Genomic DNA, 13088 nt, shown 5'->3' with positions numbered 1-13088 from the left:
TTTCATGTTTTTATCAAATGACCCAATTTGTTTTAATGGCTATGGCTTCTTTTTCCCAGCCATTGTAAGACTGCTTTTACTTTCTCAGTATTTATTTGGTCACGTATTATACAATATAAAACAAGGGGGGGCAGCATGTGTCAGGCCCAAGAACCAACTCCTCGGTCAAGGACACGGACTGGAGAATCAACCTAATGTACATGTTTTTGATGGAGGAGGAAACCAGAGATATTATTAATTCTCTGTCTTTTGTTCTCTGTTCCTCCAGAGCTCCCACAGCAGCATGTCTGTAAGGAGGAGGATGTTCTCACTGACCAGCAGCTCTGTAACCAAGAGAGGAACTCCAGTCTGGACCAAGAGGACCCAGAGATTAAAGAGGAACAGGAGGAACTCTGCATCAGTCAGGAGGGAGAGCAGCTTGTACTGAAGGTGGAGACGGATACCATCACGTTGACTCCAACTTATGAGGAAAGTGACCACAGTGAAGCAGAACCAACAAGTGACCACACAGGTGAGAGGCCGTATTCTTGCAAAACATGTGGGAAGACTTTTAATCAACCCAAGTGCCTTAACAGTTCACATGAGAACCCACAGGTGAGAAACCATAATTTTGCCTGGGCAAAGTTTGTCGGATCAGAATTATAAATCCTTTTATGTCCAGCGGGCCGGGAAATTTGTTTGTCCCAGCAGCCAAACGACAGAATATTTCGAAAGACAAAACCAATAGCCAAAATAAACAGTATGAATAAAAAGGCAAGAAATACAATAAACGTATAGGCCTGTACATATAAACATGATATAGTAAAAAAATTAACTGCACATCTCCCACCACTTGCAGTGGGTCAAGAGGGCATCCCAGGATGGAGCTGGCCTTCTTGGTAAGTTTATCAAGTCTCCTCCGGCCTTCTGCTGAGATGCTGCTGCTCCAGCAGACTACTCCATAGAAAATGGCTGATGCCACCACAGAGTCATAGAAAGAGGTCAGGAGTGCCTCCTGCACTCCAAAGGACCTGAGCTTCCTCAGCAGATACAGTCTGCTCTGACCTTTCTTGTATGTAGCTGCAGTGTGATCAGTCCAGTCCAGTTTATTGTTCATGTGAACTCTCAGGTACTTGTAAGATGTCACCATCTCAATGTAGGTTCCCTGGATGTTCACCTGTGTGCAGGGTTATCTATGCCTATGGAAATCCACCACCAGCTCTTTGGTCTTCCCGGCATTGAGCTGGTGGTTCCGCTGGCACCAGTCCACAAAGTCCGTAAGAAGTTCTCTGTAGACTCTGTCGTCCCCCGAGAACCAACTCCAGATGTTAGCCATATATAATATATATTGCATGTGTGGGTTTATATTATTAATTCTCTGTCTTTTGTTGTGTCTCCCTCCAGAGCTCCCACAGCAACATGTCTGTAAGGAGGAGGAGGTTCTCACTGACCAGCAGCTCTGTAACCAGGAGAGGAACTCCAGTCTGGATCAAGAGGACCCAGAGCCTCCAGAGATTAAAGAGGAACAGGAGGAACTCTGCACCAGTCAGGAGGGAGAGCAGCTTGTACTGAAGGTGGAGACAGATACCGTCATGTTGTCTCCAACTTATGAGGAAAGTGACCACAGTGAAGCAGAACCAACAAGTGACCACCAGCTCCTCTCTAACAACTCTCATGTAGCTGAGAGTCGAGACCAGAAAGGAGGAAAACATGGAGACTCAGGATCAGCTGGAGGTGGAGAGCCGAAGAAAAAGAAAAGACATCACGGAAAAAATAAAAACTCTACCTCAACAGACATTCAACATAACACTCACCCAGGTGAAAAGTCTTTCAGCTGTGACACATGTGGAAAGACTTTTCAGTTTAAGTCCAAATTGAATTCACACCTAAGAACCCACACAGGTGAGAAACCGTTTACTTGCAAAACATGTGGAAAAGCTTTCACGCTCAACAATATCTTAAAAGTTCACATGAGAACCCACACAGGTGAGAAGCCTTTTACCTGTGAAATTTGTGAGAATGCTTTCAGGCATCGTAGAAGCTTAACAGCTCACATGATGACCCACGCAGGTGAAAAGCCGTATTCTTGCAAAACATGTGGGAAAACATTATCTGATTCATCTAGTTTGAAAATCCACATGAGAAGCCACACAGGCAAAAAGCTGTTTACTTGCAAAATATGTGGGAATAATTTCAGTAGAATCAGTAACTTAATAGCTCACATGAGAACCCACACAGGTGAGAAGCCGTTCACCTGTGAAATTTGTGGGAAAGCTTTCAGCCAACGTGCACACTTAGCAGCTCACATGATGACCCACGCAGGTGAAAAGCCGTTTACTTGCAAAATATGTGGGAATAATTTTAATAAAAACAGTAACTTAACAGCTCACATGAGAACCCACACAGGTGAGAAGCCTTTTACCTGTGAAATTTGTGGGAAAGCTTTCAGCCAACGTTCACACTTAGCAGCTCACATGAGAACCCACACAGGTGAGAAACCGTATTCTTGCAAAACATGTGGAAAGACTTTCAACCAACTCACAAACTTAAGAGTTCACATGAGAACCCACACAGGTGAGAAGCCTTTTATTTGCAAAAAATGTGGGAAGACTTTCACGCAAAACAGTACCTTAACAGTTCACGTGAGAACCCACACAGGTGAGAAACCATATTCTTGTCAAACATGTAAGACATATTTCAAATCTCTTGATGAATTGAATCAACACATGAGAATCCATACAGGTCAGAAGCCGTAACCAGTAAAATATCACGTTTTATTAACCAGTATTAAAATGGAACGACAAGGAATATGCATAAATTCTTGGTCCTACTGTGTATGTATATTCTAATGTTTATGCCTCAATCATGTTTTAATTCTTTTTGAATTATAAATGATCTTAATCATGTCATATTCTTCCATGTAGACAAAGTCCCAATATTAAGCCATGGTGAAATTGGGGGAAAGGTGAAACACAATCTCGAAACATCAAAACGATAGTTTAGTTCAAATTAAGTTTCAGGAGTTTAGACTTATAATGTCGTCTAAGAAGTTAAATGTCTTCAGTCTGAAATGGAACTAAAAGCCTCCGCACTTCCCCTGTCGGAGCTTTAGAGCATGACATCCAGTGGAAGTAAACAGTAGCAGCTAGTAGCATTAGCTGGCTGTGTGTAATGAATGAAGTGAAGATGGTACTGAGTCACAGCGCAGCTCATTATAGAATGAGTAATTATTGGTAATCTGGCCTGACTGTGTACTGTGTACTGACCTTTGAATACGAATGTAACGTGAATATCCTGGTTATTGGGACAAACAGAACATTAGGAAATAGTAATGAGATCATATTGAATAAGCACATACACACTCAAACACACACACTGTAAAACCAGAAAGACAGAATTTGAGGTATGAAATGTTTGGTCAGTCCTGAAAGAGAGGAAAAATTGGGAGGGAAGTCTTTTTGTGTGTTTTAGCAAATTCCAGAGTCCAATCACATGCAGTCGGAATCAAAAAAGTTAAAAGTTAGTATAAGGCGAAAAGAAAAGAGAGAAGTAATTTAAAGATAAAACTCGTACCAACTATCCCTTTAACGTTCTAAGACAGAGAAAAAGAGTGAGTCTCTTTTTAAAGCTCTAAGAAAGAGCAGAAAACTTTGAGCCGATGGGCTGTGAAAGTAGTGTAAAGACAAAAGGTTTAAAGCCCTAAGAGAGAGCAAATCAGAGATAATTAAAGTGAAAAGCTGCTCTAAGACAGGGAGGTGCAGATTAGAGTAAAAGTTTCCTTGGAAGCGCGGATCTGCAATGTGCCCTTGACCCTTGAAATTCATTGCTCTACACTGTCTCTGTAACCGCCTGGGTGCTGTCGCTCTGTTGTCTGTGTATTCCTTTTTGTAGTGGCATTGCATTATGTGAATGATTTTATAGCTCTATGTATTCTTATTTTTTCTTATTTCCAGTATATTTATTTATTTCTCTTGTTTTTCTCTCTATGGACCTTGTTGGTTGAGATGCTTGATTGGTGGGGTTGTTGTTGTTCGTGTTGTATGTTAATGTACTCTTTATTTTTAAATCAAAATGTCAATAAACATATGTTTAAAAACATTTTTTTTAAAAGAAAGCACAACAGAGGATGTTCTTCCAGCAGCAGCTGAAGAAGTTCAACTTGCCAAAGGCGATGATGGTGCACTTTTATCATCGAGTCCATCCTAACCTCCATCACCGTATGGTACACTGCTGCCACTGCTAAGGACAAGAGCAGACTGCAGTGTATCATGCACTCTGCTGACAAGGTGATAGGCTGCAATCTACCATCCCTTCAGTACCCACAAACCTCCAGGGCTTTGTGGCGTGCAGGCAGGATTGTGGCAGACCCCTCCCACAGACTTTTTGACACTCTCCCCACTGCGGTCCATCAGGACCAAAACCTCCCGCCACATGAACAGTTTCTTCCCCTCTGCAGTTGGAATCCTGAACAAGTCCCGGTTCCCCCACCCCCACTGACTCAAGCCCACCACCCCCCTTGAATCTGTGCATTACAATAATGCAGAACTGGACAATTTTTATGTTATTTAACAATCTCGTCTATTTTTTTTTTTTAAATCTATTTTTAATCCATTTTGTCATTCCTGTACAGCTCCTCCGTCTTGATTTATCAATCATCCCACACTTATGTCTCTGTTTGTTTATATTGTGTATATATAATAGTCACTGTTTATTTATTGTCTTCAAGGCATACACCTTATTCACTAAGACAAATTCCTTGTTGGTGTAAAATCCTTCTTGGTAATAAATCTGTTTCTGTTTCTGATTCTGATTCTGATAGTTCATAAAGTGGTAGATCGTGTGCGTGTTGTTTTGAGATAAGGAATCCCAGTGGCGGTCAGTTGAGGTTACAGCCAAAGAGTCAGATCCCCTGGAGGGATTTGTATCAGTTTGAGAGCGAGTTCCTGTCTCGTTGGTGGCTGAGAAGTCGTGTTTTGAGCTGCGTCTCTGTTGCTCCTCCCCCTTCTGTGGTTCCTCCCCCTCTGTGGCTCCTCAACTTCGTTACTTCTCCACCCACTGTGGCTCCTCCCTGGGTTTCTAGTGGCGTGACGTAATCCCTCTCCTCTCTGAGCGACTTACCTCACTCCTACAGGAGATCCAGGGGATTTCCAATCAGCAACAAAGTTTCCAGTGTCTCGCCAGTGCCAGTTCCGCGTTATAATGAGTGATCAAGTTTAGCAGCTGTCCTTTCGAATGGTCTCTTCAAGACATCAAGATAAAGGACAAAACCAGCTGTTTTTTCCTCCGTCTAGAGGGGGCAGTCTGCTGCAGCTTCTTCTTCGTGGCGTTCCCTTCCTCGTTTCCTTCTGGGGGGGCAGATCATCAGTGCCTTCTGCTGCTCAGGAGGAACCCATGCAGCTGGGAAGAACCAGACTCAACCCTGAGGAGAGATCACACCGGCTCCAACAGGGTCACTATATCTACTGTTCCCAGATGGGTCTCTTCATCGCTTCATGCCCGGTAAAAGACCAGGCTCACCCATGATAAAGAGGACGCTGATGAGCCGTACTTTTTCCTCTGCTGTTTCCTCTTGCCATCTGGTTCAGGCTAAGCTGGTAACTCCGTCTCGAGCATTCTCTCACCAGGTGCTGGTGAACTCTGGAGCTGATGAGAGCTTTATGGACTGGCGATTGGCTAGAAGACTTGGTCTGAGCCTGTTACCCCTGCCCAAGCCTCTGGAGGCTAGCACGTTAGATTGATGCCTATTGTGTAAGGCAACCCACTGCACACAGCCCATTCAGCTCATTATGGTTAAAGATCACACAGAATTTTTGAGCTTTCACCTGTAGAACTCTCCCTCTCATCCTTTCTTGCTGGGCCTTCCCTGGCTCACCAAGCACTACCCTCAGATTAACTGGTCATCTGCAGAGATTTTCGGTTGCAGTAAGAGTTGCTCGACCGCCTGCTTCCCTTCAGAGCCTGTTCGGGCGCCTCCACCTTCCTCATCTCCTCCAACTTCGTCAGACGCAGACTTCCCGGGCCTCTCTGGTGTTCCTGCTTGTTACCTGGACCTAAAGGTGGTGTTAAACAAGGGCCGGGCTACTTTGTTGCCTCCCCACTGGTCTTATATCTGCTGCAGTGATCTGCTTCCTGGTTCATCTCCTTACAGAGGTGGCTCTACTCGCTGTCTACCCCGGAGAAGGAGGCGATGCAGACATACATTCACTCTTCTCTGGACGCTGGATAAGAACTCTGATGTGGGCAATAGGGAACTCTTAGCAGTGAAGATGGCACTGGAGGAATGGTGCCACTGGCTGGAGGGAGCGAAGCACCCATTGTTGGTATCGATGAATCACAAAAACCTGGACTACATTCGGTCTGCTGAGCGACTCAACTCCAGGCAAGCCAGGTGGGCACTTTTCTTTAATCGCTTGGACTTTTCCCTGTCTTACCATCCGGGCTCCAAGAATGTTAAGCCTGATGCTCTGTCCCACCTGTTTGATCCGGATTCTGACAGGGTCAGACAGGCCACCTCTAACTTTGATATACCTAATGTTTGTCCCCAGAACTGGTTGTTTGTTCCTGTCTCTCTCTGATCTCAGGTGATCCACTGGGCTCACACCTCCCTCCTGTCCTGCCATCCTGGTGTCAAGAGAATGTGCTTTGTCATCAAACAACGGCTCTTGTGGCCCGCCATGGAAAAGAGGTGGTCGAGTATGTGGCAGCCTGTCAGGTCTGGGCAAGGAACAAGGTCTCACTTCGCCCTCCAGTAGGGCTCCTCTGTCCTCTTCCGGTGCCCCATCGCCCCTGGTCTGACATCTCCCTGGACTTTGTCAAAGAGTTGCCCCCCTCTGAAGGTAACACAACCATCCTAACTGTAGTGGACAGATTTTCGAACATGTTCCTATTCCAAAGTTGCTCTCCGCTAAGGAAACGGCGCAGGTAATGTTGCGGCATGTTCTTCGCTGACATGGGTTCCCGAAGGACGTGGTGGCAGATCGGGGATCCAAGTTCGCTTCCTGGTCTTGGGAGGCCTTCTGCTGTCTCCGGGGCACTACAGCCAGCCTCACATCCGGATATCATCCCCAGTCCAACCGCCAGACTGAGCTTCTTAACCAGGAGCTGGAGACTGGACTATGTTGTCAGGTTTCCCAGAATCGGGCCATGTGCAGCAGATACCTCATCTGGTTGAGTATGCCCACAACACCCTGCCCTGTTCTGCCTCTGGTCTTTGCCCTTTCCAGTGCGCCAATGTTTCCAGTCCTGGAGGAAGAGGTCAGCGTCCCTTCAGCCCAGGCCCTCATTTGTTGTTGCCGCAGAATCTGGACTGCAGCTCGTCAGGTGCTGGGCAGATGGTGTGACTATCCTCGAAGGATCCCCTTGCGAATGTAATCCCGCAAGTTGGTCCTTGCTTCGTGGGTCCCTTACCCATCTCCAAGGTGGTTAATCCGGCAGCCGTGCGGCTTGAGCTTCCCAGTTCCCTGAGAGTGCATCCAACATTTCATGTTGCCCGGATCATCAGCGTGGTAGTGGTCACCAGTACCTGGTGGATTGGGAGGGATATGGCCCTGAAGAGAGGTGCTGGGTCTCGTCCAGTAACATTATGGACCCCACTCTCATCCAGCATTTCCGCCGCCGCCACCCTTACCAGCCTGGGATGTCAGATGCCGTCCCTAGTAGAGGGAGTACTGTTATGACTCGCTCCATGTTATAGTATTCTCCCTGTGTTATTTTTTTGTATTTACCTTTCCTCCCATTTCAGATCCCCTCTACCTGTCCGCGTGGGTTCGTCCTCCTCCTTGATTGTCTTGCCCCACCCTGATTACTTTCACCTGTTCCCCCTGTGTGTGTGTGTATATATAGTCCCTATGTTTCCCTTGTCCGTTGCAAGTTCGTCTTTTGTCTCTGTTTATAACGTCCCAGCCTTTTGTTCCTAGTTTTAGCCTTGTCCTCGTCTCTGCCTTACCCCTGCTGGATATGTTTCCCTCTGCCCGACCTCCCATATACTGAACCTGCTTTCAGCCAAGACTGTTACTTTGCCTAAATCTGTGTCGAGCTGTGCTTTTGAGTCCACATAATTGTTGTACCCCAGTCGTGATGATATTCTAAAGTATAATCAACAAATTATAGTTGAACCTTTTTTTATTTTGATGTGACAGTATAATGGACAATATTATGTTTGACAACCTGCCATAAACAAGGTTTTTAATGTGCACAAGTTATATAATCAGAAACTGTTAAGTTGTCTGTGTCATGTTGTTTTGTTAGTCTTTTTTAGTTAAGGCTGAAGCATCTTTAAAATTGTCCGTTTTGATTACAATCTTATGAAGTTTATATCATTTTGGGAAGTGTTTCATTAATCAGTACTGTAATATGTTTATGAAGGACTGAGATGGCTCATATGAAGGATTGTGAAAGATGGAAATGTTTTTACACTATTTGTTCGGCTCTTGTGTGTTTTTAAAAATGTCTTATTATACAATATTTCTCATTAAAGGTTTAAAATTACACTTTGAATTGTATTAATCGTTTTATTGTTGTCTAAGTTACACATAACTGCATACCACAGGCAAAAGCTAACGGTAATGTTTGAACATGCTTACATAACATTTATAGCAAAGAAGATATGTATATTCAACATGTGTTACCAATGTATAGTCAACGCACAATCAGGTCGTTTACTTGACACTCAAGAAAACCAAATTACTGGGTCAGTCTGACTATGATCGGATTTTTAAAATGCATGTATACACCTTAGTCTGACTAGTAATAGTAATACGAGTAATAGGCTCTGACTCCAGTTCTTCATTAATCAAACGGCAGACCAGATGTTTAATAGAGATGCAGCAAACATTTTATAGAATTCAAATGATGGGACTAACTATAATACTTGTATGGATACCAGCACATATAGGAATCAAAGGAAATGAAGTAGCTGACAAATGTGTAAAGGAAGCTACAACAAGGAATCATATTGACATCACAGTTCCTTTTGATAAAATGGAAATGAAAACTACAATCCAGTGGAAATTGAACAAAAGGTGGCAAAAGCAGTGGCAAGAAGAGAGAACAGGAAGGTGGTTATACAGAATTCAAAGAAAAGTAGGCATGATGAGAAGCACGGGGAGAACCCGGAGAGAGGAAACAATAATATCCAGGTTACGCTTTGGTCATACAAGATTAAACAGTACATTATTTAAAATAGGAAAACACACAATTCAGGAAGATGTGAGTTTTATCAGCGAGAAGAAAGTTTAGAGCATGTTCTGATGTATTGTCAAAAATATGATGCTGAGAGAAAGGAACTGATATTAGATCTAGGTGAATTTAGGTTAATTATGATTTACGGGATCTTTTACAGAGAAGTTCTGGGGAGAAGTGTTTTGTTTCAGTATCTTAGGAGAACAAATCTGATAGAGAGATTGTAATTTGGATTATTAGTATTTCATTTTGGTTTTGGTCTCTTTTGTATTTATTTATTTGTGTATTTATGTATTTAGTTAGTTAGTTAGTTAGTTAGTTAGTTAGTTAGTTAGTTTATTAATAGAATGTATTAATGATCTACACTCCATACCAGTAGGTGGCGGTAATGCGCCAAAAAGTTGTTAGTCAACCGACATAAAACACCAAGAAGAAGAAGAAGAAGAAGAAGAAGAAGACGTAAACAGTAGCAGCTAGCAACATTAGCTGGCTGTGTGTAATGAATGAAGTGAAGACGGTACTGAGTCACAGCGCAGCTCATTATTGAATGAGTAATTAAAGAACAATGAGTTCAGTTGAGAGTTTGAGAGAGTTTGTCAACGAGCGACTAACTGCTGCTGCTGAAGAAATATTCAGAGTTTTTAAAACAACTATCGTCCAGTACGAGGAAGAGATCGATCGGCAGCGCGTCATGCTGGATATCTGCTGGAAACCCCAAGTAAAGTTACACAGGATAGGTGAGTAAAAGTTTCTTATTTTAATAACACTAATGTTCAGAGCCCTGGAGTGGCCACAGAGGGGGACATATGCATCGCAGCCACGTTTCACTACATGGAGCGAACATACGAGTGTTTCCCTCGTTTTGGTTCATTCCACTCCAGGACTCCGGAGGTTCTGAGTGTCCGCTGCACGGCTGGGCTCCGTTCTATAGAAGACCGCGGCGAAACTCCGCTCAGAAAATGATGATTTTACACACAAAACGTTCCGAAAGTCGTGAAGAGGACTAAAACTCAACAGAAAGAGTTGTGTCTCATTCAGCCTGTTAGGAAGACATTTCGGCATTGATTTTGGGTCAGCGGATCAGTTGAGATGGAATCTATTGGGGGGGAAAAAAAAACATTTTACGTTAAAAACATAATCAACAAATATGAGGAGGACTGAAGTCCATATAACAAGATGTGTCCCAATTACTCAGTGCATAAATGTAATTCGGCATTGGCATGGAGTCCATGGGTTAAATCATAATTGTTTTTGTTTGAGTCAGACAGTAATTTGTTGATTGTTCCTAAGTGAAACCCCTGAGTTTCCTCTTACTGCCAACACGTGGTGTCATTTTATTTTCCCTCAGAGTGTTTTATTGTATTTCTTAGATCAACTGGCTTCACTGCAAAGTGTTGTTGGTTTTGTTTTATGGAATTGAATATTAGCTTATAACTTTACTTTATCTTTTTTGTCAAATAACCCAACATGTTTTATGGCTTTTGTTACCAGCATGTTGTAGGACTGCTTTTACTTTCTCAGTATTTATTTGATCACATATCATACTATGTACAACAAGGTGAAGTTGGTACTCTGCATTCAACCCATCCTGAGGCAGCAGTGGGCAGCGTGTGTCAGACCCAAGAACCAACTCCAGATGTTAGCCAGTGCCTCGGTAAAGGACACGGACTGGAGAATCCAGTGTTGTGCCTGAACGCGTTCAATGAACGATCGTTCATGAACTCGTTCATATTTTGGGCAACCGTGAACTGAACGCACGTATTTCTGCCTGATGAACGTTATTGTGAACGCGTTCATTCTGGCGTTTGTGTTCAAAACAGTGCCAGATTTCCATCGAGCCTTCCAGGCGAAAACCGGCTAAAACACACCGTGAACAGGCCTTAATAAGTAGCGAAAAATACCCTTAAACATGTTATTTGCTATGTTAACCCAGAAGATAATGCTCTTGAACACATGATGAACCTTGTTATCCTATACAAAATGTTTTATTCACAAACAAAAATTTGCAAAATCACTACCTAAATTTGCTCCTTTTCTTCTGGAACTGAGCTCTTTGTTTAAATCTCTGATTTTGTTAAATAACAAAAAAAAAGTAATACCTTACTGAGTCATAATGAAAAGTTTTTCCCTGAAGCCACTGTCTGAACTATCCATTTATTTATTATTTTATTTTTCCCTTTCTTCATCTTTTTTTAAAATTATGTATTTACTTATTTTATTTTTAATTTGTACTCTATCCTGTACCACAAACCTGAAACGAGACATTGAACTAAAGCACCCGGCGAGCCTTTCAAGGCGGTGAATAAAAGATCAAAAGACACGGCAACAGCGAGCCAAAACAGATCATCTACCACCCAAATCACATTAACGGTGTACAGTAGCGTCTCTGTTGTCTTCATCTCCCAGCTGCAGCTGGACAACCTGGTTTTGCAGAATATTGTGGGAGAGCTGCAGCTTCAATGTTAAAACTGATAAAATAATAGCTGTCTGTGTTTCTATATGGGCTGTGGCAATAATTTTGAAAAATAATAGCTTGCATCAACATATTGGAGAAAAAAAAAGAACTATGAACTAGTTCATTTTTGGAACTGTGAACTTAGTTCAGAATTTTGAATTATGAACTATGAACTGAACAAGTTCATTTTAAAGTTTGTGAACTGAACTTTGAACTACTTCATGTAGAAAGTGAACTTTCCCAACACTGGGAGAATCAACCTAATGTACATGTGATGGTGGAGGAAACCAGAGATATTATTAATTCTGTCTTTTGTTCTCTGTCTCTCCAGAGCTCCCACAGCAACATGTCTGTAAGGAGGAGGAGGTTCTGGCTGACCAGCAGCTCTGTAACCAGGAGAGGAACTCCAGTCTGGACCAAGAGGACCCAGAGCCTCCAGAGATTAAAGAGGAACAGGAGGAACTCTGCACCAGTCAGGAGGGAGAGCTGCTTGTACTGAAGGTGGAGACGGATACCGTCATGTTGACTCCAACTTATGAGGAAAGTGACCACAGTCAAGCAGAACCAACAAGTGACCACCAGCTCCTCTCTAACAACTCTCATGTAGCTGAGAGCCGAGACCAGAAAGGAGGAAAACATGGAGACTCAGGATCAGCTGGAGATGGAGAGCAGAAGAAAAAGAAAAGACATTATGGAACCAGAAGTCACAGTGATAATGCAAAAAACTCTTTTAACTGTGACACATGTGGAAAGCCTTTTAAGTTTAAATCCCAATTGAATTCACACCTAAGAACCCACACAGGTGAGAAACCTTTTACCCGTGAAATTTGTGGGAAAGCTTTTAGCCAACGTGCACACATTGCAGACCACATGAGAACCCACACAGGTGAGAAACCGTATTCTTGCCAAACATGTGGGAAAACGTTAAGTGATTCATGGCGTTTGTGAACGGCGCGTTCTCACAGTTTAACTTTATTCAAAACAGTGCCAGATTTCCATCGAGCCTTCCAGGCGAAAACCGGCTAAAACACACCGTGAACAGGCCTTAATATGTAGCAAAAAATACCCTCAAACATGTTATTTGCTATGTTAACCCAGAAGATAATGCTTTTGAACACATGATGAACCTTGTTATCCTGAAGCCACTGTCTGAAGTATCCATTTATTTATTATTTTATTTTTCCCTTTCTTCGTCTTTTTTTAAATTATTTATTTACTTATTTTATTTTTAATTTGTACTCTATCCTGTACCACAAACCTGAAACGACACACTGAACTAAAGCACCCGGTGAGCCTTTCAAGGTATGTGCAAGTGAATAAAAAATCAAAAGACACGGCAACAGCGAGCCAAAACAGATCCTCTACCACCCAAATCACATTAACGGTGTACAGTAGCATCTCCGTTTTCTTCATCTCCCAGCTGCAGCTGGACAACCTGGTTTTGCAGAATATTGTGGGAGAGCTGCAGCTTCAA

At 42.9% G+C, this 13088-nt stretch overlaps 1 protein-coding gene across 1 annotated transcript; it reads left to right on the top strand.

Moving 5' to 3' along the window:
* The first annotated feature begins 1456 nt into the window (after positions 1-1456).
* On the top strand, positions 1457-8466 carry LOC115592916 (zinc finger protein 239-like). The gene has a single exon (XM_030436179.1). The coding sequence runs from the start codon at positions 1572-1574 to the stop codon at positions 2733-2735; it is 1164 nt and encodes a 387-aa protein (XP_030292039.1). The 5' UTR covers positions 1457-1571; the 3' UTR covers positions 2736-8466.
* The last annotated feature ends 4622 nt before the right edge of the window (positions 8467-13088 follow it).

Source organism: Sparus aurata, chromosome 12 (assembly GCF_900880675.1).
Source record: "Sparus aurata chromosome 12, fSpaAur1.1, whole genome shotgun sequence".
Lineage (NCBI taxonomy): Eukaryota > Metazoa > Chordata > Actinopteri > Spariformes > Sparidae > Sparus > Sparus aurata.
The sequence above is the reverse complement of the archived record's forward strand: the minus strand, read 5'-3'. Positions and strand labels throughout refer to the sequence as shown.

Coding starts and splice junctions, on each gene's coding strand:
- LOC115592916 (XM_030436179.1), top strand. CDS start 1,572: ATGTTGTCTCCAACTTATGAGGAAAGTGACCACAGTGAAGCAGAACCA.